Source organism: Euleptes europaea, chromosome 7 (genome assembly GCF_029931775.1).
Source record: "Euleptes europaea isolate rEulEur1 chromosome 7, rEulEur1.hap1, whole genome shotgun sequence".
NCBI classification, from domain to species: Eukaryota; Metazoa; Chordata; class Lepidosauria; order Squamata; family Sphaerodactylidae; genus Euleptes; species Euleptes europaea.
Window position 1 is genome coordinate 15,947,420 of NC_079318.1, and position 26,585 is coordinate 15,974,004.

The window sequence follows — 26,585 nt, forward strand, 5'->3', positions numbered from 1 at the left end:
AGATACAGCAAGTTTGTTTGCAATTATTAATAAATGATAGGCTACTGACTGGAACGGAGTGTTCATTTTTCTGATCTGGCTCTCCCCTCCATGGTCCCATGTACTCTGGAGGCAAATTCCCCACAGCAAACCGAGGAGGCAACCCAAACATTTTATTCTAGTTTATGGACAACACTCTCACTTACCAGGACGGACATTAACAATAACTCTACAATAAAAGGACATCTTTAAGAATGAAAACTGCAAATACCGAGGTTATTGCCCCCGAATGCCCCCCCTTACTGCAATCCTGATGGCTTGCCAGCCTTGTGGCTTAGGCAGAAATTCAGATTTCACAAGATGGGCCCTTACATTAATTTGCCAAATCCAACTTTCTCTGTATTAGTGTACTCATGAGTCACAATAGCTATGTCTCCGTGAAGCCATAGCTCAATTCTTAAGTCACGCTTGTCCCGCAGTTTAGCTATTCATGTGAGAAGGTCAGGTGTCAATTCCCAAAGTCACAGGGTTAGACTTACGCACACCAGATTCTTCCTCTTTTTCTCCGCTGCGGCACAAAACGGTCGGTATTGTGTCACTTTCCTCTGGTTGAGCCAGTGTTCTATAAAAATGAAACTTGGTATTTTTTTTGCCCTGACCTGGATGGCCCAGGCTAGCCTGATCTTGTCAGATCTCAGAAGCTAAGCAGGGTCAGCCCTGGGAGACCACCAAGTAAGTCCAGGGTTGCTGTGCAGAGGAAGGCACTGGCAAACCACCTCTCTGTTAGTCTCTTGCCATGAAAAACCCAAAAGGGGTCACCATAAGTCGGCTGCGACTTGACGTCACTTTACACACACACACACTTTTTTTTTTTACTTGCAGAACACCGTCTCCATCATCTGTCATGAGATAAAAAGGCAACTTGGACATCAAGAAAAAAATATATTCCCATCTACTTGTACTCAAACTGAACATGATGGCTTTCTGGTTTAAATTTATGTGTCTGCCCCAGTCACATTCCACTACTTTTGCCCTTTAAATTTCATAGGATGCGCACCCCTCTCCCAAATTACCCCTGTTCTGGAATTACCACAGCCCAGTATTTAATCTCACATGTGCCTTGGTTTGTGGTTTGGAAATGCTGTCTACTTTGACATGACAGACTTCACACCTCCAGCTAAGAAAAGCAAGAAATTTGGTTAGACCTTTCAGATTGCATGTCTGAAGTCATTGTCAACAACCCAGAATCTCAAATAATAATGGGAGAGGATCTGAATGCCAGTTTGGGCCCCTCAAACGATGCCCCTCAGAAATCTAGACTTTGGATAGTCATCCACTAAATATTGCCCCTTTCCTGTTTGAACACAAATCCTGTGTTTCAAATATAAATTATGCAGGAATATGTCTTACAAATTTCCTATATGTTCTACAATTGTTAGTAGTTAATAGTTACATGATTTAGATGAGATTGCAGAGTATGCTTATATCCTACTTCCGCCAGTAATGCCGTTGATTATTTTATTTTGTCTTGTCAATTTATTAGGTCAGTAGTTCAATTTTCAGCAGGAGATTTGTTGCTGTCAAACCTTCTTTTTTTAATTATAAGGATGAATGGTTACCAGCCTCTACAAATATTGAAGGATTTACACAACATTGATTCTGGGTACGTTAGAGCAGTTAGATGGAATAAGGACTTAAAAAACAAACTCACAGCCCATTCCTGAAAATTGGGCCAAAACTTCTTAGGAGGCGGCGTGACCTCGCCGCCAGCGTAAGTGGGTCTAATAGCGTGTTTAAATGCACTTATGCTGGCAGTGAGGCCAGTCCCGCCGCCGGCAGAGCGCCGAGGGACCGCGCCTCCCCCTCCGCCGGAGCAGCCTCTCCGTGGCGGAGGCCACAGCGTAGAGAGGCCACGCCGGCGCAGGGGGGCGTTCCGGGGGGGAGCCACCTGGTAGGTGGCTTCCTATCCAGTTTCGGCTGTCGCCACTGGCGCCGGGAACGGCGGGGCTGTGACTGCGACTGCTTTTTAGCAGGCACAGCCTCGCTGTTCCCTGTGGGGCGAAAGGCCCCGGTAAAACAAAAAAAGCCACAAAACGGCTTGTTTTTTGTTTTGCGGCATGCGCGATTCTGCTTAGGAAGAGGCGCCGACGCACCTCTTCCCCGCCGACTCCGCACGCTGCATTTTCAGTAATGGGCTGCTAGTATTCTTCATGATTCAGAGTTTTTTTAAATTAGCGTTTGAAGCGGGTCGTGCTGTTCTGATGACTAGACTCTTAGAATGGATCACTTCCTGAGAATTGATATGTTATCTTATTCAGCCAGTCATCTACTAAGCAGGACTCAACGACTTTACTCACTTAAAAAGCAACTCTTTTTATTGATATACTTCCAGTAAATATGTGTAAATGCAAGTTACAAAGTCTTTATGTTCAATAACAATGTATGTAACAATGTATTTATGTTCAGTAACAATGTATGTAACAATGTATACTGTAAAGCAAGCAAGATCTACATACTATTCAGAATAATAATCCAACAATTTAAATATAACAGTCAAATAACTGATTTAGTTTCAAGTATCTAATTCACATTCTCGAATAATATATTTGTAAAGCCATACATACCAACAGCCTCTTCTTGAGACCCTCTGAAAGAGGTCTGAAGTACTAGCCTTTCTGTGTCTGTATTTATACTATTTCAATCACCTTGTGGCTGTTGGGTTATGTCAAGGCATGTGATACCCTTTCTCAAGGTAGGTTTCACTGTCCTTGTATTAAGAAGTTAAAGATAGGTGAAGGATTGACTATCCCTCAATCAAGTCCCCTTTTCCATAACCTTGTATGGCTTTCTCCTTACAGGAGCCTCTGCTGCTAATTATAAACAATCATAAACAATCAGTTTTAAGATATTGTCGAAGGCTTTCACAGTCAGAGTTCATTGGTTCTTGTAGGTTATCCGGGCTGTGTGACCGTGGTCTCGGTATTTTCTTTCCTGACTTTTTGCCTGCCACAGCTGCTGGCGAAACGTCAGGAAAGAAAATACCAAGACCACGGTCACACAGCCCGGATAACCTACAAGAACCAAATCAGTTTTAAGCTTTATCCTTATTCTATATATTCAATATTAGCATCATTCTCATCTACAGAAAAAGACCTTTCATTTGATACCATTCATTAAGTTCTGGCGAAACGTCAGGAAAGAAAAAACGTCAGGAAAGACCACGGTCACACAGCCCGGATAACCTACAAGAACCAAATCAGTTTTAAGCTTTATCCTTATTCTATATATTCAATATTAGCATCATTCTCATCTACAGAAAAAGACCTTTTATTTGATACCATTCCTTAAGTTCTGGCGAAACGTCAGGAAAGAAAATACCAAGATCACGGTCACACAGCCCGGATAACCTACAAGAACCAAATCTACAAGAACCAAACCTACAAGAACCAAATCAGTTTTAAGCTTTATCCTTATTCTATATATTCAATATTAGCATCATTCTCATCTACAGAAAAAGACCTTTCATTTGATACCATTCATTAAGTTCTAGGACCTAGCATTCATTTTTAAATCATAAAACACAATTATAGTTTACATTTCAACATTAGCATCACAGGAGTAGAAAGGCAGCTTATCTGCATGTAGCCCTTGAAGCTTTGTCATTGAAGTCTGAAGCTATGAAGGACCTGTGAAGGACTGTGAAAGGCTTCCCTGTTTTAGAAGTCAGGTAAAGGACAATGACAGTATCTCAGTCTAGATGACACTACAGATGACATACAGGGCACTCTCTCTGCGAAGGTCCTTGGCAAGGACATGTCATTTGAAAGTTACTGTAGCCTCTGTTAGAGTGTTTGAGACTGAAGCCTTTTGCTTTTAACATTCTTCCCCCTCTGTTAAAGGGAATATAAAGTTCTTCATGTATGTAATGTGTGTGTAGTTGTGTTATTGTCTGAATGATTCTACTTATGTACAACTTTAATATTATGTTCATGTGCTCTAATATGTCAAAGCCTGTAACACGTTAAGAATAAGATATCGGAGACAGAAGATCCCAGAGAAAGTGTATAATATTATAAGGTGCTAACTATGGCCTTTAAAAAATATTTTTCTTGTCAGGTATTTGTAACATAAAAAACCTAGCTCTGTGATATTAGTAAGGATATAAGAAAACAGCTATAATCTATCAAGAGTATAGAGCCAGAGAACTCTTTCAATATGCAGCAACAACAGCAAGAATTATGTACGCGACATACTGGAAAGCAAAGGAAGTGCCAGAATTAGCAGAGTGGATTACAAAACTACACGAAGTTGCCACAATGTTGAGATTAACAAATTTGGTCCGAAGAAAGCTGATTGAAGAATTTAAGCAGAGGTGGCAGCCATTCTTTGATAGGCGTGATTTAATGTCTATAAATATCGATACAACCAAAATAATTTCCTTTGGAACTGTCTCTCACCCACTAGTTAGGTGGTAGGAGAACATAAAATTGAACAAATTTGATCATATAAATATCTGGGGGTTATTTTTGATGACAAATTGTGTTGGAAAGTGCATATTGAACCTGTCCTAGTTAAGGCCAAAAGGAAGATTGGAGCAATCATAAAATTCTTTTTTATGATGGCAGCTCAGTATATTTCAGTGGTACTCCAATTATTTACCACTGACAGTGCATTCCTAAGGAGAGTTACTCCAGTCTAAGCCCATTGAAACGAATGGGTTTAGACTGGAGTAACTCTCTTTAGGAATGCACTGTAAGATTACTAATCAGCTTCTATATGCTGCTCCAATTTGGGTACGAGGCTACTCCTTCTATCAAATTAATTCAATTCAAATTCATGACAACAATTCTTAAGGTGCCTGGGTGCCTAGAAACTGGTCTTACATCACTTATAAATTTGGCCTGGCTAGCAGCTTTTAAATTTAGAATCCAACTTTCATTCATCAGTGATTGGAACAATTTTCTTTACAGCCTAATGACTGCTCCTTGTACTCCAACTTGGCTCAACCCAGTAGATGAGAAACTGACCACTTTTAAAAAATCCATGGAGTCAAGTAAAGCTAGTTTAGATTAATGACCATATAAAGGATATTGATTTTCAAGAAACATGGTTTAAAGCCTGTGTTGTGTGCTTACCCTACTATTTAACTTAGCTCCAATGATCCCAAATCAAAATGCATGCTACTGATCTATACTAATAGTTCCAAGTAGGGTTGCCAACATCCAGATAGTAGTTGGAGATCTGCTATTTCAACTGATCTCCAGCTGATAGAGATCAGTTCACCTGGACAAAATGGCTGCTTTGGCAATTGGACTCTATGGCATTGAAGTTCCTCCCCGCCCCAAACCCCACTCTCCTCAGGCTCCACCCCAGACATCTCCCACTGGTGGTGAAGAGGCACCTGGCAACCCTAGCTCCAAGAGATCCTAGCCCCCATACTGAAACCACTACACCACACTGGGTCTCAAACATCACCTGGCTACAATAATCACACCAAACATGTTACATAATTACATTAAAAATCTGTAAAAAAAATACTGGACTAAATAAACCAATCTCAAATAAAATTTCTTTACACATTCCTGGTATAAGACAATTTCACAAGTTTAGAAATATTCCTTTGAAGGTTAACCATCTGATAACAATGCAGAAGCAGGAACCGTACCCTACATATAATCTGATAAACTTTTCTTTGTGGTCCCCTCTATAATTAACTGGTGAGGTGACATTTAATGCAAGTAAAGAAATCAATGTGTGGGAAGTTACTTGTGCATAGATTTGGTCTGTGTCCATGGTACACAGGAGCTGAACGTTCTTCTTTCAGAATGTGATGACTTCCTTGTGCCAAATTATCTATTCCTGGTAAATGTGTGTATGGGTAGATACTTGAAGTTCCATTCTCCAGTTGGGCTCAGGGTAGTTGCTGCGCACCTTTATCATACTTGGAAAGTCCAAAACTGATAGATGAAGGGAATGAAAAGGGAATTCTGGAAGAAAACCCAATCACATATATAGTTAACTTTCTAAGAAGCATGTCGTGCCGGTTCTGCAACTGAAGTCATGAGATTACTAGAATCACAAGGCCTGTCTGAAGAGCTTGGCATTCTGCCTTATTTGGTCATTTCTTGTGTAACTGCAAATGTTTTCACTTTTATTACTACTATTCTTTTGAAAGCTCTTCCTCTTCTAATCACCCTTTGTGGAGAAGGATTTTATTTTTTGATAGTATGCATGCATGCATTTTTTAATACATTATTACTCCCCATGAGACATATTAGATCGATATTCCCAACATGAATTTTACATGTTCATGATAGTTTCACGGGAAGCAGCCACAAGACCAGGAGACATGGCCAGCATCTCCTGTGGGCAGAGTCAGACCTTTGCTAAGGCCCAGAGTTGACAGAGAGGCCCACCATTAATTCCTGCTAGTGTGTGAACACATGAGTTGTGATCTCCCATGGGAACTAGCGATAAGATGCTTTGGTGTGATCTACTTTTGGAGCGATGCTGCATAGATGGAATTGCATTTGCCTCATAACTTCCTTCTCATATGCTGTGACTAGCACTCTTATATTCTCAGGGGCCTTGTCTTTTTTATTTTGCTAGGGCAGCAAAAAATTCCCAACTCGAAATTTCAAACATTGCTTAGTCCAATCGATGTATCATCTCACTTGTGCTGTGTCTGTTGTGCTATGGGACCTAAGCAGCAATGGACTTTGACTGAAGTAACTTCAGCGGTTTTAATTTTTTAGCCCTCATATCGTAGAAAAGGTTTCCCTGTAGAATTATTTAGTTGTCCATTTTTCTTTTCTGCAGAAACAGTTGTATCTCCAGAACTATGTTCATGCCCTAGAAACTCACATCTGCAGGTCTGTGTTCGGAACTTCAGCTATCAGTCTTGTGAGAAAAAGTCTGCTAGCTTTTGGGAACTTCCCACTTCTGGCCAGTTTAGGCATGCCACGAATCAAGTCTCTGACATTATTTTGGAACTTCTGTTTTTAGTTTCAATTGAAACTGAGGAGTAACAAGTAAAAGGAAAAAAAAAAGAAAGGAAGAAAACATGTTAGGAAATGTCTATGGTCTGAACTTAATTTAGACTTTGGGAAAGTGTGTCTTCTTATTTCTGTTTTTGTCTCTGATTTACACCAGTGGCAAGCAATCTATCCTTGGTCTGTATGTCTGGTTGTATGAGAGGGAGAGTTGAAATAGTAAAATCCCCTCCATTCACTTGGCAGGGATAGAATTCCATTTTGGTCCCATTCTACCTCGTATATATTAACATGTAACAGTGAGTACCTGAACTTGCTAATTCGTGGAGATGCTCTGGTATTTGAGCAAAAACCTTATGGTAGATGCCATTTTTAACATAGAGTTTTGCCCATATACCAGAGTGTCCCCACGCTGTTGGCGATGGGATGATGTCACTTCCAGTGTATGCCAGAAGCGACATCACCGTGTTGTTGACAACAGAGAACTGAAGTGCCTGGTTGTCTTAGAGAGTCCAATAAAGACAACTAGGAGGAGGTTAAAAGCAACAGTTCTTTATTTAGCTAAACAGAGACCCTGGGGTGAAATAACCCACAAATAAGATGCAGAGTTACTCACCAGAGAACAAAGCATAGGATTGAGTCTTTATACCACAGGATCGGGGGATGGCATTTGCCTTACATGGTAGTATTTCGTATAATAATGAACCAATAAACATTAGTAGCATCTTCTAATAAATTAACATACACTATGAGAATGGCCCGAGGGCGTAGCATAGGATAATGTCTTGTTTTTCTCATTAGGAAACGAAACTTTACTTTCTTGCAGGTGCATTAACTCAGACATGTCATTTTCAAGGTCATACCGACCTCTAAGCAGTGCACTCTGCTGGCAATTCATAATAGGGATTGCCAACTTACTCAAACTCTCTATGTGAGCGTACATGTGTGTGTGTATATAATATAATTACTACATGCCTTTATATAATCAGGCATTACAGAACTAGGCCTAAGTTTGCTGCCAGTAAGTTCCCCTGCCACCTGGCTGAGCAGTATTGGGTAAAAGGGCTCCAAAGTAGGGGATCTCCCACTGCTGGCGGAGGTCTGGCAACCCTAAGTCTGGTGAAGGGAGGGACCTTAGCAGAGTTTAAGCCATACAGTCTACCCCCCCACCCAAGAAGCCATTTTCTCCAGGGGAAACATCTGTTTCGCTTTCTGTTAGTAACTTGCTTGCGCGCAAGCAAGTTACTAACAGCAAGCGTTGGTCCCTGAGGAAGGCTTTGATATAAGCCGAAACAGATGGTTACCGGACACCTGTCGAAAGAACCTGCAACACTCCTCTTGGACAAAGTGATGAGCTACACATGCTACTATGCACAGTGTATTTTTTGAACAATCATAACTATCAATTTTTGCATTAATTTTTGTAATGGGCAAGTTTGCCTTTCTACAGAATTAATTATTTTCTCATGCAAACGGTGGATATGATAAATTAATACCACTTGTATCTCTCGCATATCGTTGCTGTTTTTTTGTTTGCCAAACCTCCAGGTAGTAGCTGGAGATCTCTCGCGATTACAACTGATCTCCAGGCGAGAGAGATCAGTTCCCTGGAGAAAATGGCTGCTTTGGCAATTGGACTCTATGGCATTGAAGTCCCTCCCCTCCCCAAACCCCGCCCTCCTCAGGCTCCACTCCAGAAATCTCCCACTGGTGGTGAAGAGGCACCTGGCAACCCTACTCCCACTTGTCAACCCTCACTTCCCACCACCTTTTAGCTCTGCTGTCCCTCCTTTCCATCATGCTACCTTAGGGTTGCCAACCTCCAGGTACTAGCTGGAGATCTCCTGCTATTACAACTGATCTCCAGCCGATAGAGATCAGTTCCCCTGGAGAAAATGGCTGCTTTGGCAATTGGACTCTATGGCATTGAAGCCCCTCCCCTCCCCAAACCCCGCCCTCCTCAGGCTCCTCCTGAAAAACCTCCTGCCGGTGGCGAAGAGGGACCTGACAATCCTATGCTACCTCCAGCTCTTCTTCCTTCTCCACTGCCCTGGCCTTTCTTCCCCTTTTGTGCTTCTCCACCTACTTCCTGCTTTAGGTGTCTGCGGTCAGTACTGTAACATCAGGCACCATTTTTAGTTGTTACACCAAGTTCTAACTCTATAGTTAAATTTGATTGCTACAACAACTGACAATGCCACCCGGACTCTGTTTTGTTTGCCATGGCTGTATGTGTGCTGCTGTTTCCTTTTGGGATTTTCTACATCCTCCACTAAAAAATGTATTTTCCTGCAAATCCAAGTGTGCAGAATTTTTTGATCTGCATTGAATCACGTATAACTATGAGATAAATATATGCTACAGAGAGCTAAACCTAATCAAGAAAAGCATCGTTGTGAGTTCTTTCAACTGCCTTGAGTGTGCAAAGTCTTTCTCTAGGATTCTGCCAGGCTGGTCATGCTGATCTGTGCCTCCATAGTTTCAAGACTGGACTATTGTAACACAGTGAAGCTGTCCCCAGGACCAGGCGCCACATCCTGATGGGGATGTCCCATCTTCTATCAATAGTATCCAAAACAAGTCAACACCCGAAAAATGTGGAAGTTGCCCTTTAACTGCCTAGCTCATATCTAGAGGTCCACCTCGGTCCTACGCGCCGCCTCAACAGCTCTGCCCACCTGCGCAGGGCTTTCTGCAGGTGCCAGCCTGCAGAAGGGCAAGATTGACAACTGCCCGCCCATGTGTGTTCTTACATGTGCAAAGTGCTTTCTCTGTTGTGCCTTGTGGAATGCCCTGCTGCCTCAGGAGGTCATGAGAGCCAGCCCACATGCTTCTGTCATTCGGCAAACAATGCACCGCAGAGTTGTTTAGGGTGGCATTTCTATAAATTTCATAGAGCTATGCTATAACAGAATAATTCAGGAAGGAACGTTAAAGAGGGAAAGAAACTGTTGATTATACAACTTTGCTGCATGTATTCCCCTGTTGTTTCTTCATTGTTTTCAGCTGATGTAACACCATTTTTCTTCATTATACCCACACTTGGCATCATGCCAAATATGCTGTGCTCATTCAGATTTCAGCAATCATAGTACATCACTCATCTGATGTCTCCTGCTCTTTAGACAGCTTCCAAGAGGAGATGTGGTTTCCCCCTTTTGGCCCATCCTGAAAGTACTACAAAGCCTTTCTGTTTAGGGAGGCATTTGAGGGTAATTGAACAAAGTATGAGCAGCTGAGCACATGTGGATGAGATGTTTTAGGACCACTTTCTACCTCTCTTGGGGTTTGTTCTATATTTTGGGGTGATTTGCATTGATAATGTTTTACTGTGTTTGTGTGGTATGGCTGGAGTTGCCAACCTCCACATGGTGGCTGGAGATCTCCTGGAATTACAACTAATCATCAGGCACTAGAGATCAGTTCACCTGGAGAAAATGGCCACTTTGGGAGGTAGACTCTATAGTATTATAGCCCATTGAAGTCCCTCCCCTCCCTCCTCAGGCTCCATCCCCCAAATCTCCAGGTATTTCCCAATCTGGAGATGGCAATCCACTGAAATCTATATGTGATACCTGCCTGGATCCTCCTTTTGATGAGGAAAGGTAAATTCACTTTTTTTTAACAAATACAAATGAAATAAATAGAGAGACTATTCACAACAGAACTGGTCATTTCTCCAGTTTTGTTAATCTAGTTAATACCAGATATGGCTGTGGTGTCTCAGGATAACTGCATTGGTAGTTCGGAGGAGTCTGCATCTATTTCTGGTGATAACTAACTGAGCAATTGCTATTAATTGCTAATTGTTAATAGTAGCTATACTTTTATAACATTTGAAGCTTGCATAATTAAATCTTGACATTTGAAGCTTGCATAATTATATCTTGACCCATTCTTCCTTCATTTTTGACTATTTGTCCCTGCTGTTTATTCCCACCCTCCACCAAAAACCTCATCTAGAAATGTCTACCTGATAAGGACCCACTACACTGCGTCTGATAAAACTGGATCTAATCCATGAAAGGGTGGAATAAAATGGTGTTAGTCTTTTGGGTGCCCCTAAACTTCTGTTTATTTTAGATAAATGGCTGGTTCTCAGGTTCTGAGTTGGGATCCAAAAGTGGGTTGCAAGGCCAGGAGGGCAGAGGAGGAAATGAGTGTGACGGGGGAGGAGGCTCTGGGAGTCTAGATGGCACCTTTGGGTTGGTCTCTGCCCAATCCCCATGAAATACAACCTGTTGCTCAGCAATACAATATACTTATACACACTGAACTTGAAAAGTAAAATCTATACTCACTTTGTGTTAACTGACATGTGGTTCCTGTGTTTTATGCCTGGTAGGGGAATAATAGAATGGCATTACTTTGAAAGTGGATCCTCCAAAGTACAGAAAGTTTAGAAATGGGTCCCACTTCAAAATGTCTGGGAGCCACTCAGATAGCTCATACTCCCTCACCCTCTGTGGCTGTCACAATATGGGGATAACATTGCCCTGCTTTATAAAACTGCCTGGATTAGGACAAGGTAAGGTATGTGAAGAAAGCCATTGTGGTGTAGTGGTTAAGAGCGGCAGACTCTAATCTGGAGAACTGGGTTCGATTCCCCACGCCTTCACATGAAGCCTGCTGGGTGACCTTGGGCCAGTCACAGTTCTCTCCGAACTCTCTCTGCCCACGCAGAGACAGGCGATGGCAAACCACCTCCGAACGTCTCTTCCCTATGGGTTGCCATAAAACAGCTGTGACTTGATGGCATACACACAAACACAAGGTACGTGAAATATTTTGAATGCTCTAAATCACTATATAAATAATTATCTCCTGTGAGAAAGTAGAGATTAAAAATCCTTAGTTTTCTCATTATCTAGCATGATATTCTAGCAAATTGGTCACTGCGGGATTACTTGTGCAGACTGGAAGCTATTCTTTGCTTTAATAATTACTAATGCAAATACTGAAATCAAAGCTGATTCAGAATGCATTAGCTCTGTTATTTCCAAAGTACTGAGAAGGAATAAATAAAATTTCAACATGAGTAATTTGTGAAATACTGCATTTCTGAAGATAAACTATTTTATCAGAAGAATGTGGGAGGGAAGTTAAAGGTCAGAATCAAACTGGAGGGCTTCTCGCCCACTGGTAGATTATGCACTCTTTATATCTGGGTCAACTTGGGAGGAAGAAAAGGAGCTGTAAAGGTGGAATTTTTGCTGGTTTCCATTGCTTCTTTATCATATTTTGCTTTGCTTTTGCTTCCATCCCCAGAGCTATCCCCTGTGTACCAAATGGCAGCAGTAATTTGCTTGTGGCAAAGGACAATAGAAAGAAAAGAAAATTTGATTGGTTTCTTGTATTTCCAGAATGCATTGTGGCTGAACTCTGAAATCAGGTACATTGGTTGCCGGTAGGAGCTGACAGCACCGTCTCAAGCCACACGGATGCCGGAAGGTTTATCCTATGAAATGCAAGTAGAAGGCACACATGCCAAGATTGGCAGCTTCCCTCAGCCTCCTCTCCTCAAAAAACTGATGCAGGAGGTCAGAAGAGCCTTATGGACAAATGCCATGGGGGCACAGGCAGCTGCAGTGACAGGGTTGCCAACCTCCAGATGTTAGCTGGAGGTCTCTTGCTATTACAACTGACCTCCAGCTGATAGTCATGAGTTCACCTGGGGGAAATGTCCACGTTGGCAATTAGACTCCATGGCATTGAAGTCCCTCTCCTCCCCAAACCCTGCCCTTCTCAGGCTCCGCCCCAAAAATCTCCAGGTATTTCCCAACCCGGAGTTGACAACCCTATGGAATGAGGAGGAGGGAACTGGGTGAAATCACCAACAGAAGCTCTGCTGGCAGAAGAGGCAGGAAAGGTCATTTCCCATGGTTCCTCCTCCTCACTGCAGTCCCTCCCCTCACGTCCTGTGGTGTGTTGTTCATGAAGCTCATATGCATCAGATTTTGGGGGGATCAGCAGGGATTGCTGGGGGTGGAGGAGAAGGTGGGAAAGATCTGCATCCATGAGTGCTGTTGTGTTCAGGCTTCATGAGATCCAACCCGTTATCGCTTGCTGCTTTTGCATATAGCCCATGATGGTTTGGGCTGGGACCCTCGCCCCGTTCTTCTGCTTCCATCCTCAGAACTATCCCCTGACTCCTACATGGCAGCAGCAGTAGTTGGCAGGAGGAAGTTGGCATCCCTAGCAGCAGCCATAGAATCAGAGTTGGAAGGGACCACCAGGGTCAAACCCTCCGGCTTTAGCTCATCCTCCTCCTTCTAGGTTTTGATGCTGAAAGGGAAACTGGTCTAACTGCTCAGCTTCCTAACTCTTGATAGCATACGGGCAACACTCTCCCCTCACCCATTCAGCCAGGTTTCATCTGTTTGGACTTCACTACTCTGTTCAGAACTGTTAAAAAGGTAAAGGTCCCCTGTGCTAGCATAGGGTCATTCCTGACCCATGGGGTGACGTCACATCCCGACGTTTACTAGGCAGACTTTGATTATGGGGTGGTTTGCCAGTGCCTTCCCCAGCCATCTTCCCTTTACCCCCCACAAGCTGGGTACTCATTTGACCGACCTCGGAAGGATGGAAGGCTGAGTCAACCTTGAGCCGGCTACCTAAAACCAACTTCCATTGGGGTTGAACTCAAGTCGTGAGCAGAGCTTGGACTGCAGTACTGCAGCTTACCACTCTGCGCCATGGGGCTCCTACTAGCTCTTAAAATATTGGAAGTTTTTTTTTAATGAAGCGTCCAGAAGTATGATTTTAATGTCCCCCCCCTCAGTGATTAATTTTACACACCAGCTCCTCTTCCTGGAGGTGTAGTTGGACACACACACCCTGGAGGCACCTATGACCCTGGAAGCACCTATTGTTATCTGAGAGTGTATCAGTCCATTATGATGAACAATAGCCCCTGCTTCTCACATGTGATGCTTACCCATATGCCAGGAGTCAGCAACCTTTTATAACTAGCCAAATTTCATCACAAATTTAAATCAAGTGATCAATACAAAATTGGTACAGGAAAGCCCAGTTGCATAGCTGAAAATATATAACTTAACGTTACTGGTTATTCATATGTTGATTAATAATCCATAAAATATCTGCCCAGCCACTGATTGTTGTGATTCCTTTATTGGGAAGCGGCATGCATGAGGTTTCACACAAAATAGTCAATATACACAGCATCACTCCGCACAATTGCTTTAATACACTGGCATTAATCTTTTCAGGGTTTGCACTTGGTAATAATTTGACCCATTATTCTTTGTTGACTATCTATTTGGTTCCTGCTGTTAAGGAGCCTTATTGCCAGGAAAGGCAGTATAGAAATGAACTATAGAAACAAACATTTGCACATGTTTAAGTTTTTTTCTGGAAAAATGTCTAATTTTAATCTTGATGGGTAGCCGTGTTAGTCTGTCTGAAGCAGCAGAAAAGAGCAAGAGTCCAGTAGCATCTGTCCTGGACAGATGGACTCACATTCGAGTTGTATCTGAAGAAGTGAGCTGTGACTCTCGAAAGCTCATACCCTGCCAGAAAGTTTGTTAGACTTTAAGGTGCTACTGGACTCTTGCTCTTTTCTGATTTTAATCTGAAATTGAAACTGGTGAATAATATTCACTGCAGCTCTAGTAATGCCGCCAGGTTTCTGCCCTTTATTTCAGCAGAACAAAGAGACAGGCAGTGTTTAAAAACATCCCCGCGCGAGTAGTCTAAATAAAGCAGCAGAAAGTTTCATTTTCATTTTAATCCTTTGCATACCTCAAGTGTTAAACTTTGTGAAAGCCCCAGAGCAATAGCTCCGGCACGCTCGATTAAGGGCAGGATTTCCCCAACTTCTGTTTATAACAAACTGGGGGGATTTTGCAAAGTTTTTTTAAAAGTGGTTTTTCTGTTAAGGACCTTTCTGGAAGACATATCATGACGCTCCAATTAATGCACGGGGGCGGGGGGTGCCAGATCAAAGACCAAATATACCCAGAGCTGCTGAGAGCCATCAGGGATCCTCAGAGGGAGATGCCCCCTGGGTCGCCCTTAATGAGGAAATTGACTGGACTGGTTAAATAACATGTATGTATGGCTGTGGTCTGCAAAAGGTATATTTTGTATTCCTGCAGTGTTGACGAAAAAGCCTCCGATTGAGACAGTTTGTCCAACCTTTTTTTCTCCCTCAACCCCTTCCCCCTGCTTCTTAGCTTTTGCACACATTCCACCGGATGTTACATCACCTATTCTCCACCACGGAGGCTTATATTAAAATCTTGGGACCTTATTCAGGTTTCTTTTACCGGTTGACACACGAACACACGCTGGAAATTGTGCAGCCAATAGCGGGTGGGTAGGGACAAACTTTGAGTTAACAAGAACAATTTTGGGGTGGGTTATCGTACAGTTAGGCATGAGAGCATAACCAATAAAAATGCTGTAGAAGTTGCAAGGTTTATGCTTACATTGGGTTAGTGGCATCTTCCAAAATTCTGTTTCGGCACAGCATGGTTGCATCATATTTATTTATGTGACTGATGGGCGCTCCAGGATGAGTTCAGGCCTAATTTGGCTTTTATCTATAGCTGGAGCCCCAATAATGATCTGTGAGGAGCAACCTTCAATAAAAAAAAAATGATACAATGAAGTTTCCAATTTGGTTTCTACCCTATCACTAAAATATATTTTCTTACATTATTTTTTATCACTAGGTTTCACATGCAACCTTCATTGACTGTTACAAAGATTATGTTATTTATTGATTGTAGACGTGTGTATGCACTGTATTGTGACCACTGAAAAAGGCTTTATGGGCTGAAACACATACGGTCTTGGCGGTTTTTATTGTGCAACAACGTTAGCACTTTCATGTGATCCCTCATATGTATGAAATTTACCTTTTGAGGTTTATGTTTTTAACTATTTTAAAGCGCAATTGCACTTAATGATAAATACATATTTGTAATATTATTATAATTATTGTGGCTTAACCTTCTAGGTTCCTAGCCTGTTTTATGGGTTAGGTATAGCTCCCTTTGTTTTGTTGGCCTCATCTCAAACCACCCAGACCAAATCCAAACATAATATGAAAAAAAATCACATGACTTGCCGTTAGCATGTATACACTGATAATTGTGAATTTTTACGTGCACTATGCATTTCCCATTCCCTTATCACTGTAAGGGGTGTGGAATTTATATCTACACACCAGTGGCATCAAATTGAAAGACTTTGGAATGATGTCTCCTCTCTGTCTCTCGCAGCCACCCTGAGCATAATGGTGCCAGGAAAGCAGAGCTCCGGCTGACCTGAGCTACTAAGGAAACACAAGAACCCATGAAGTTGCCTTACACTGAATCACACCATTGGTCTATCAAGGTCAGCATTTCTACTCTAGCTGGCAGTAGCTCTCCAGTATCTCAAGTGGAGGTTTTTCACATCACCTACTACATTTTAACTGGTGATGCCTGGGATTGAACCTGGGACTTTCTGTATGCAAAACAGGTGCTCAGCCATTGAGCCATAGTCCCTCTCCTTAAACATTAATCAAGCATCCATGGGTCAGCATAATAAAAGCCTACTTGAGGTCACACATCACTTGTGAAAACATCCCTAGAAACTGGACATTTCCTGTTGCCCGTTCTGGCTCTACTTTATTGATTTATTGCAACTGATTTTATGATTTCTGTTCCATCCTCCAAATAGTCCAGGTATCTTACAGTCCATTAAGCATAATACAATTATCAAACTGTAAAGCCACTGGAATATCAACATCACATTACAGCAATAAAACAACAGCATCCCAATGCACATAAAAAGATGAGGAGCAGAATTTGCCCAACACAAGAATGGCCATGCTGGATCAGACCAAGGTCCATCAAGTCCAGCAGTCTGTTCACACAATGGCCAACCAGGTGCGGCAGCATTATCCTGCCTGTGTTCCAAAACCCCTAATATAATAGGCATGCTCCTCTGATCCTGGAGAGAATAGGTATGCATCATGAATAGTATCCATTTTTACTAGTAGCCATGAATACCCCTCTCCTCCATGAACAACAAAACAACTTGCCGTAGGTCAAGTGAAGAAAATCCCTACTTTGCCCCACATGCTTTGTCTCATTCTGGGAGTGGGAACCCCAATCAGAGTCTGAACAAAGGATGATAGCAAGTTTATTGTAACTTGTACAAGAATACCCTCAGGAATTGCTCCCATTACTTAAGATGTGTGAAGGTGCCAGGTAGGAACATTCCTATTTTGACAGTTGTGTATATCAAGCATCTGAAAATGTCAAGCAGTACCATACTTTAAAAAAAAAAATCATCCCCTTTCTCTAGCAAGCTCAAAGCAACATTTTTCCATTTTGTCTTCATAAATGCCCTGTGAAGTAGGGTTGAGAAACAGTGACCAGCCCCAGGGGAACTCCTTGACAGTGGGGACATTTTTATTCAGATTTCATGTCCTAGTCTAATACTGTAGCCACTCCACCACAGAGAATTTATAGCTTGTGCACCTTCTTCCTGAAATAGATTATTATCCTTCTGATACAATGTTTGCACTGAAATTAAACTGCAGATTGACTTCTAAGAATTCTGTTTTACAAAAGCGGTGGGTACCGATTTCATTTGATAACATTAACAGTTTTCATGACCAACTTGGTTTTGATTGCTGTTCTCAAGCTTGCCCCTAAATACCACAGCTCAGGAAAATGAACACAGCAGTTGAATTTGTCTAAGATAATGACACAGGAAGGATTTTAACTTATCTGACATGAGCTTTTTGATTATCTACCAAGCAAATGGATTTATGCTAAGTTTGCATTAAGTGGGCACGGTATTTCGATATAAATTAGAGAACACATTACAAATCCCACTTTAAGGTCAAGCCTTTCCATTTGAGCAAAGAGGATTTCAATTTCCCTAACTAGAGGAGATGGCTATAGGCTTTCCATAGCTGCATGAGGGAAAGTAGTTCCACAGGTACAGCTGAGAGAAGTTACTCTCCTTGCCATGAAGCCATGAAGATTACTAGCCTCAAGGTGAGTCCTGAAGTTTTGCTGGAACAACTGATCTCCAGATTACAGAAATCAGCTTCCCTGGAGGAAATGAGGGAGGATCTATGGTACACCAGAGGTTAGGAGAAACTGATTACTTGTTATCTGTAATCACACTAAAGGCCAGAGGTGGTTGTGAAGTGAGAGAGGGATGGGACAGCTGTTAGGTGGCATTAGGGTTGCCAACTGCCAGGTAGTAGCAGGAGATCTCCTGCTAATACAACTGCTCTCCAGCCGATAGAGATCAGATCACCTGGAGAAAAAGGGCCGCTTTGGCAATTGAACTCTGTGGCATTGAAGCCCCTCCCCAAACCCCACCCTCCTTAGGCTCTGCCACAAAAATCTCCCGCCGGTGGCGAAGAGGGACCTGGCAACTCTAGCTGGCATCTTCCTGTGTGTCTGCAGAGTGGATTTTTCTCTTTAATACCGAGAAAAACCTGAGAGAATTTCAGGTTGAGTGGAGATATGTAGGATCAAAGGATTTGTATTGTATACAGAACACATGCATATGGAAGCCTACAAGTTATATAAGGTGGGAGAAAGAGGCAGTGGAAAATGATATGAGGTGGGAAATGTAAATTTAAAATTTGAATTATGGTGTAAGGTAGTAACCTAACAGGCAAGGGAGGAGTTGAGGGAGCTGACCGTTGGCCTAGGCATGACATGAAAGGATATGACATCACAGAACATATCACATCCCTACTAAGCTCCTTCCCCTCCACAAAATCCACCCTCTTCTCACACTACCCCAAAATCTTCAGGAGTTTCTCAAGCTGGAGTTGACAACTCTAGAAGCTATTAAAACAGGGGCATCCAACTTCGGGCACTTTTGAAATGATGCGAAAGGGTAAGTGGGCCATGACAAAACGGCTGCCATCAGAGGCACTCACAATATGGGTACCAAGGAGGGCAATGAGAAAATGTTGACGGTTCCGAGCCAAGCATCCTCCTGTGATGGAGAGGGCTAGTTCCAAGTTGGTGCTTGCTGCCTCCTGGGGTCTTCTCTGAAGTATCTCCTGTTGTAATAAGGTGAAATCAAATGAGGATTGGTGGGCTCTTTGCTTTGGGAAAGAAGTAAGTAGGCACCAGGAAGCACAATGGTGTTGGGGATGACTGTATGGGATGACGTTAGGGATCTTTTTTTCAGGTCAGAAGTTGGCAGACTTGAGGAGCTTCCACTATCAGCTTCTCACTGGTGGTGACATGTAATTTGAAAGGGGAATATTACAGTCCAGGCTGACAGTACCATACAGATGTCAAGTCCATATCAGAAGTTTCTATGAGAAGGACTGCATGATTACTTAACTGAGAGCCAGCGTGGTGTAGTGGTAAAGAGCACTGGTTTGGAGCAGTGGAGGCTCATCTGGTGAACTGGATTTGTTTTCCCACTCCTCCACATGAAGCCAGCTGGGTGACCTTGGGCCAGTCACAGCTCTCTTCGAGCTCTCTCAGCCCCACCTACCTCACAGGGTGTCTGTTGTGGGGAGGGGAAGGGAAGGTGATTGTAAGCCGGTTTGATTCTGCCTTAAGTGGTAGAGAAAGTCAGCATATAAAAACCAACTCTTCTTCTTCCTCCTCCTCTTCCTCCTCCTCTTCCTCCTCCTCCTAATCCTGGGCAAGTCAAATTGTAAAAAACAACCCCCCAAAATCCCCTTCATGCACTGTATGCATTGCTTTATTATTATTTAGTGTCCCTGAGGAAGGCTTTTATAAGCCGAAACAGATGGTTACCGGACTTCTGTAGAACGAACCTGAAATATACCTCTTGGACAAGGGACGTTAGTTCAGAAGTTAGTTCAGAGAGGGAAAATGAGATGATTGTTTTTACAGTCTTACTTTTGGCAAAACGAAGGAATCATGAGGAAAAGATGCTTCTCTTTAGTCTTCATGCCTTCTGTGATGTAAAGATCAGTTCTGGATGACTATTGGTCAAGCATTGCTCAAGAGGTACAGGGCAGCCTGGGCTGTCCCTGGAAAACAAAGCAGTCATATTAATCCTTTTGTATCTAAGCCAGGCTGGGCAGCAGTTCTGCATGTCCTGAAGCAATCAAGGTGAATAATGTAATTACAATTGGTGCTATGCTACAGAGAATATTAAATGCCAAACACATGTAAAGGCAACAACAACATGGACTGCAAGCAGGGAGGGAAGGGGGGGAGGGAAGTGTCTAATGATTAGAAACAGCTGCTGTCATGCACTCCTAAAATCACTATCTGAGCAACAAATACTGTGGATGGAGGGAGAGGCTCCCATTTTATTTCTCTTTTCAAGTTTGTTCTCCACTATCAGCTTCCCCCTGCTGGTGAGACGTTGAAATGCAATTCAGCATTTGCTTACCCTCACATTGGTCAATTATGCATGGTCGCCTTACCCTCCTTTATTTCCTGTTTCAGCCAGTATGCACGTTACCTCATTCCTTGGAAGCTCAATGCTGTTTCAACGCAAAACGAACCTGGCTTTTCCCATTCCTCTTCTGGCCCAAATTAAACCGTTCATCCTGGCTCATTCCGGAGTCACAGAGCATGCATACTCTGTTCTCGGGTTGAGCTTTGCCCCACCCTTTTCCAAACCCCTCTTCAAGGCAGCATGCAGATAGCCAAACAGGGGAAGCACAGAAGATTGGCTTCTCTCACAGCCAGTCAAGAAGCAGTGTGTAAAGAGGCAGGGATTCAAGTGCTTCCTGCTACCTCGGAGCTCTTTCTGAGCAAAAGAAAGGCTTTTTTAAAAACGAGGCTGGGATTTCTCCCCCCCTTCTTTCAGATTGTTCCATTTTTTGTTCTTAAAATGCTTTTTAATGCAGCAGTTGGGTCTGGGGGGAAGGAAATCTTCTGTCAGGGTGAGTACTGTGAAGTCAGCCAATTACAGAGCAGCATTTAAAGGGGTGGGACTTGATTTGAACTTGGGAGACTGCTTTTCTGTAGTCATGCCTCCATTAGCACACAGTTTCATCCTTGATCAATCCAGCCAATGCATACAGTTTCCTCCCAACCCGGGTTACTTTGATCCTGGCTAAAATGGGGAATAAAGGAGGTTAAAGCTAGGGCTGTCGATTCGGTTCGACCCGAACCGAAAAACAGCCGAATTTCCCCTGATTTGGCGGTTTTTAGTTCGGGACGAACCGAACTCAAAAATGGTGGGAAAACGGGGGAACCGAATTCAGCGAGTTCGGGAGTTCATGAATAAATTCGGCAAATTCAGGATGCAGCAGCATAACCGTCAGTAAGCAGCATTCTCCCCTGGCCAATCGGTGGCCAAGCTGGGTCTTCTTCTGGCCAATCACTCAGGATTCAGTACTGGAGGAATCAGCTGCTGTGCGGCCCAGCCGTGGAGAGAAAGAGAGAGAAATCCTCGTGGGGGGGTGAGTGTGCACATTCGCTCCTTTCCATGGCTGCAGGGGGTGCATTTTTGGGTGTAGAGACCCCAATCTTTCAGCGGAGCTTCAGACGAGCCTTCTTAAGAGACCCCCCAAGTTTTGTAAACATTGGGTCAGGGGGTCCCGAGATATGGGCTCCACCCTTTTTTCCTCCCTCTTTTCCATTTCTGTGGCTGCAGGGGGTGCTTTTTTGGGGGTGCAGCCCCCAAACCTTCAGCATAGCTTCAGATGAGCCTTCTTAAGAGTCCCCCCAAGTTTTGTAAAGATGGGTTCAGTGGGGGCAGAAATATGGGCTCCCCCTTTTCTCTTTCCGTGGCTGCAGGGGGTGCATTTTTTGGGGTGCAGCCCCCAAACATTCAGCATAGCTTCAGACGAGCCTTCTTAAGAGACCCCCCAAGTTTTGTAAACATTGGGTCAGGGGGTCCCGAGATATGGGCTTTCCCCTTTTCCCTATTGGGATGAATGTATCACCCGATCCTGTATGCATCTTCAGAGCGGCAAATCCAAGGCAAAACCTCCCGTGCTTAAATAGAATCGTATTGGATTACCCAGTCCTCCCAGCCCCTCCTGATGGAACAGAAGACAGCCACAGTAAGACCCCTTTGGGGGCTTTAATCTATAATTTTTCTCCTGTGTGTGTGTGTGTGGGGAAAGCAGAGTCTGTGTGTGTGTGGGGAGAGAGCAGTTTCTGTGGGGGGGAAGCCAAAGGGGGCTTTCGCCTGTTCTGCCTGGAGTGTGTGTGCCCCCTCGAGTCTCTCTCTCCCTGGTTTGAGGGGGGGGGCTTCAGTTGTGTGTCCTCAGGTTTTCCCTCATTTATAAGATTGGTTAGGTCTATTTTGATGCTTGCTCAAAACTGGTTTTCAAATGGTGACTTAAAGAATGAATTTTCCTGGTCTCGAGTCCAATGCAAAAGGGGAAATTCCACCCCCTCCTGCTCATTATGCATAGCTAGCTGCCTCTGTCCCTTTCCATGGTTTGCAAACTCCCAGGTGTCAGGTGTTGCTTTGCATGGTTGCAAACGTGTTGCTTTGCAGTTGTGTTGCTTTGCAAACTTCTTTGCACCTGCCCCGCCCTTGCTCCCCGCAGGTCAGCTGTTTGTCGGGGCTGGGAGCTTTGTGCGTGGGCGGCAAGCTCTGCTCAGAGATGCACATTTAGAGTGGGGGGACCCCTTTTGGGGCCCATATCTCAGCCCCCCTGACCCAATCTTTACAAAACTTGGGGGGTCTTGCAAGAAGGGTCCTTTGAAGCTCCGCTGAAAGTTTGGGACCTCTACCCCAAAAAATGCCCCCCGGAGCCGCAGAAAGGCGCGGTTGTGTTTTTAATGGCTTTATTCGGCCGAATTTTTTCCCCGAACTTTGAATTCACGCCGAATTGCATGGACCCAAAGCGGGGGAGTTCGGACTTCTGCATATCCCGAATCCAGACGGGCTGAATTCGGCCAAATCCGAACTATACCGAATTTTTTTCCCCAACAGCCCTAGTTAAAGCGACCATGCATAAGTGACCATTCTCTTCCATGAATGTTAATGGCAAATATTCTACACATTAATGTCTTTAGAGGAGAAACCACACAGTTCTTCCAGTGTCTCATGCAAGTCCACATCCTCTGTGAAATCTCTCTACATGCAGCCTAATTTGGAACACTGTGTACAGTTCTGGTTGCCATGTCTCAGCAAGGACATTGCAAAGCTGGAAAAAAATACAAAGGAGGGCAACCAAGATGATTAGGGGGTTGGAGCACTTTTCCTGTGAAAAAAGGCTGGAGAGCCTGGGACTTTTTAGTTTAGAAAAGACAAATGGGGAGGGGGAGAGGACATGATAGAGATTTATAAACTTAGGCATGGGGTGGAAAAAATGGATATTTTTCTTCCTCTTCCATAATACTCAGGGTTGCCAGCTCCAGGTTGGGAAATACCTGTAGATTTTTGGGGTGGAGCCTGAGGAGGAGAGGGTTTGGGGAGGAGAGGGACTTCAATGACATAGAGTCCCATTGCCAAAGCAACCATTTTCTCCAGGTGAACTGATCTCTATTGGCTGCAGATCAGTTGTAATAGCAGGAGATCTCCAGTTAGTACCTGGAGTTTAGCAAACCAAAACAGCAACAAATTGCACAATACAAGGGAAGTAACAATAGTGGTATTAATATATCATAGCCACTGTTGCATATAAGCACATATACAAAAAATTCTGTGCATAACACTCTGATACAAACAGTATCTAAAGATACAGTCCTTTCAGGGATGTGAAATATGTTCCATTTTTCCGGACAATCACTATGCAAAATTGCATGTGTTGCATGTCCCTTGTCCAAGAGGTATATTTCAGGTTCGTTCTGCAGAAGTCCGGTAACCATCTGTTTCGGCTTATAAAAACCTTCCTCAGGGACCACTAAATAATAATAAAGCAACTAATAAAGTACACAGAAGCAAAATGGCATAAAGAACAGAATATATAAAGTTATCATAAATCAAAGACTTACACGCTTGCTGTTAATAACTTGCTTGCGTGTTGGCAAAGTAGCCCAACTATTACAGCCTATTTAAGCAATACAGTCACATGAGAGGTTAGTGATCCTGGAGCATTCAGATTTAAAGGTACAGTTACCATATAACAATTATACATAACTAAATAGGTTAATTACAGATAGCATGCCAAATCCATCGATATATTCAACCCTTTAGGGTATAGGGTATCAAAGAGGTGTATATATTTTGATTCTTGGCGCCTCAGTATCAAGTCTACATTAGATCTATCATGTTTAAATGTGGCATCAAAGCGCCAAAGTACAGAAAATGATAGTTCCTCATCAGTATGGTTTTCATCTAGAAAGTGTTGAGTCAAGGGTGCTTCTAATACAGAATTTCTGATTCTGGATCGATGTTCACTGATGCGATATTTAATTGCTCTCTGTGTTTTGCCAATATACCAATATTGGCATGCACATCTAATTGCATAAATAAGGTTTTTTGAGTCACAATTATTGAAGCTGTTTATGGTAAACGTACGACCTGTAACAGGATTGGTAATTTCTTTAACTGTCAGCATAAGTTTGCAACTCTGGCAGGAACCACATCTAAAATTACCTTTAGGTAATGTGGATGTTATTATTGGACGTGGTATGTTGTTAACCAAAAGGTCTCTAAATGATCTTGTGCGTTTATATGCCATACGTGGTGGTAGCTGGCAACCTGGTAGATGCTGAACCAGGTGCCAGTGTTTAAGCAAAACCCCTTTGGATCAGAGGGGACATTGATGTGTATTGCAGAACGCAAGTGAGTCGTGTGGAGGATTGTTTTGCAGTTTGAGTTAGTAATTCATTTCTGGGCTTACATTGAGTTTTAATTCTTGCCTGTTGGATAATTTTCTTGGGGTATCCCCGTTGTGCTAAATCGTGCTCAAAGTGTTGAGCTGCCCTTAAAAAATCTTTCTCATCTGTAGCATTCCTCTTAAGATGGAGCATTTGGCTGTATGGGAGATTATCCCTTAAATGGGGCAGATGAAACGAATTATAGTGCAATAAAGTATTGCGTGCCATTGGTTTTCTGTATGGGCGAACTCCCAAATTACCATTAGGTTTCTTGTAGATGCTCACGTCTAAAAACGGGATTTCACTAATATTACATTCCCCATTAAGTTTAATGTTTGGATCACGTTCGTTAATCCATAAATTAAACTCTGCAAAGCTTTGGGAGTCATACATGGCCAGAAAAACGTCATCCACATACCTGACATAGAAAAAAAAAAAATTTCACTCAAAGGCCACCATATAAATGTTAGCTATTGATGGTGTGCATGCTTCCCATCGCAACACCGTGTGTCTGTAAATAAAAATCCTCATTGTAAATAAAGTAATTCTTCTCCATGACAATATCCAGGAGATTTAAAAGAAACTGGGTCGGAGGTTGTAAATCAGATCGAGAATTAAGCAGCTGGTCAGCAATAATGCTGCGTACTGCGTCCGTGGGAACGTTCGTGTAAAGGGTGTTAACATCTAAAGTGCACAACACCACATTTAAAGGGACAGAGATATTCTCAACCCGTGCAATAAAATGTCAAGTATCTTTGATATATGCACTGGTTTGTGTGGCAAACTCATTCAGGAAAAATTCTAAGTATTTCGCTAAGGGCTCTAAGATTGAAGAGATCCCAGCGACAATTGGTCGACCTAACGGTGGTCGAGTCTGTTTGTGAATCTTTGGCAAGACATAAAATTTTGGAATTTTAGAATACTCATTGTAAAGAAATTCCGCAGTTTCTTGGGGGATATAATCTAACGCTAACGCCTCATTAATTACCGTATGGATAATAAGCTGTATTTCGTCCATCGGGTCATGCGTTGATAGAACTGCGTATTGTTAAGTTGTCGCCTGACTTCATTATCATAGTCATCACGGGACAGGACCACTATAGCCCCGCCCTTGTCAGGCTTAATCACAATCTCTGGCCGATTAGCTAATTTTTCTATGATGTCCCAGTCTTTTTTTGGTAAATTGTTCCTCCTATGCATCTTATGTTGTTCCATCTTAGCAATATCACGGTTTACAACTTCCTGAAACGTTGCTATAAAGTGATTGGTAGAGGAGGGTAGAAATTTAGATTTAGGTTTAAAGCGAGTCCTAGGTTCCTCGGTAATGTCATCGCCAAATTTCTCTTTTAACTTTAAAAGGCGCACCAGTCTAAATATGTCAATTTTAGTTTGTAATGGGGAGTAGGGTGGTGTCAGGACGAAACCCAAACCATATTATAACACACTGATCTCCTGCGGGGAGAGTTGATATTTAGAGAGATTAACAACTATCTCCCATCTCTCCCGCCTCTGCGCTTCGTGACCTCTGGCCTGTCTGAACTCCTCTGTCCTGAATGGCCCTGCACCTCAGCATCTGACATCCCATATGATCCTTAAGAAGGCTTTTAGGCTTTTAGGCTTGACAGGCATAGTTCCTGTAAGTAGTAGGCCAGGTCTCAGCCTTGCTCTTTGAGGTTACTGGGGTTCATGCCCAGAATGTAGGGTCCCTCTTCGCCACCAGCGGGAGGTTTTTGGGGTGGTGCCTGAGGTGGGCGGGGTTTGGGGAGGGGAAGGGAAGGGAAGGGAATTCAATGCCATAGAGACCAATTGTCAAAGCTGCCATTTTCTCCAGGTGAACTGATTTCTATCGGCTGGAGATCAGTTGTAATAGCAGGAGATCTCCAGCTAGTAC

The 26,585-nt window shown here is 43.0% G+C and overlaps 1 protein-coding gene across 1 annotated transcript in view; it reads right to left on the minus strand.

Annotated features, from left to right (window-relative positions):
- TAGAP (T cell activation RhoGTPase activating protein) overlaps positions 1-25,909 on the minus strand; it is a 46,492-nt gene extending 20,583 nt beyond the window's left edge. Inside the window, exons 1-3 of the mRNA XM_056853303.1 lie at positions 25,683-25,909; positions 24,955-25,112; positions 352-463 (exon numbers count right to left, since the gene is read on the minus strand). Of these exons, the coding sequence (XP_056709281.1) occupies positions 352-463; positions 24,955-25,112; positions 25,683-25,909 (497 nt within the window). The remainder of the gene's footprint in view (positions 1-351; positions 464-24,954; positions 25,113-25,682) is intronic.
- Between the last annotated feature and the right edge of the window lie 676 nt (positions 25,910-26,585).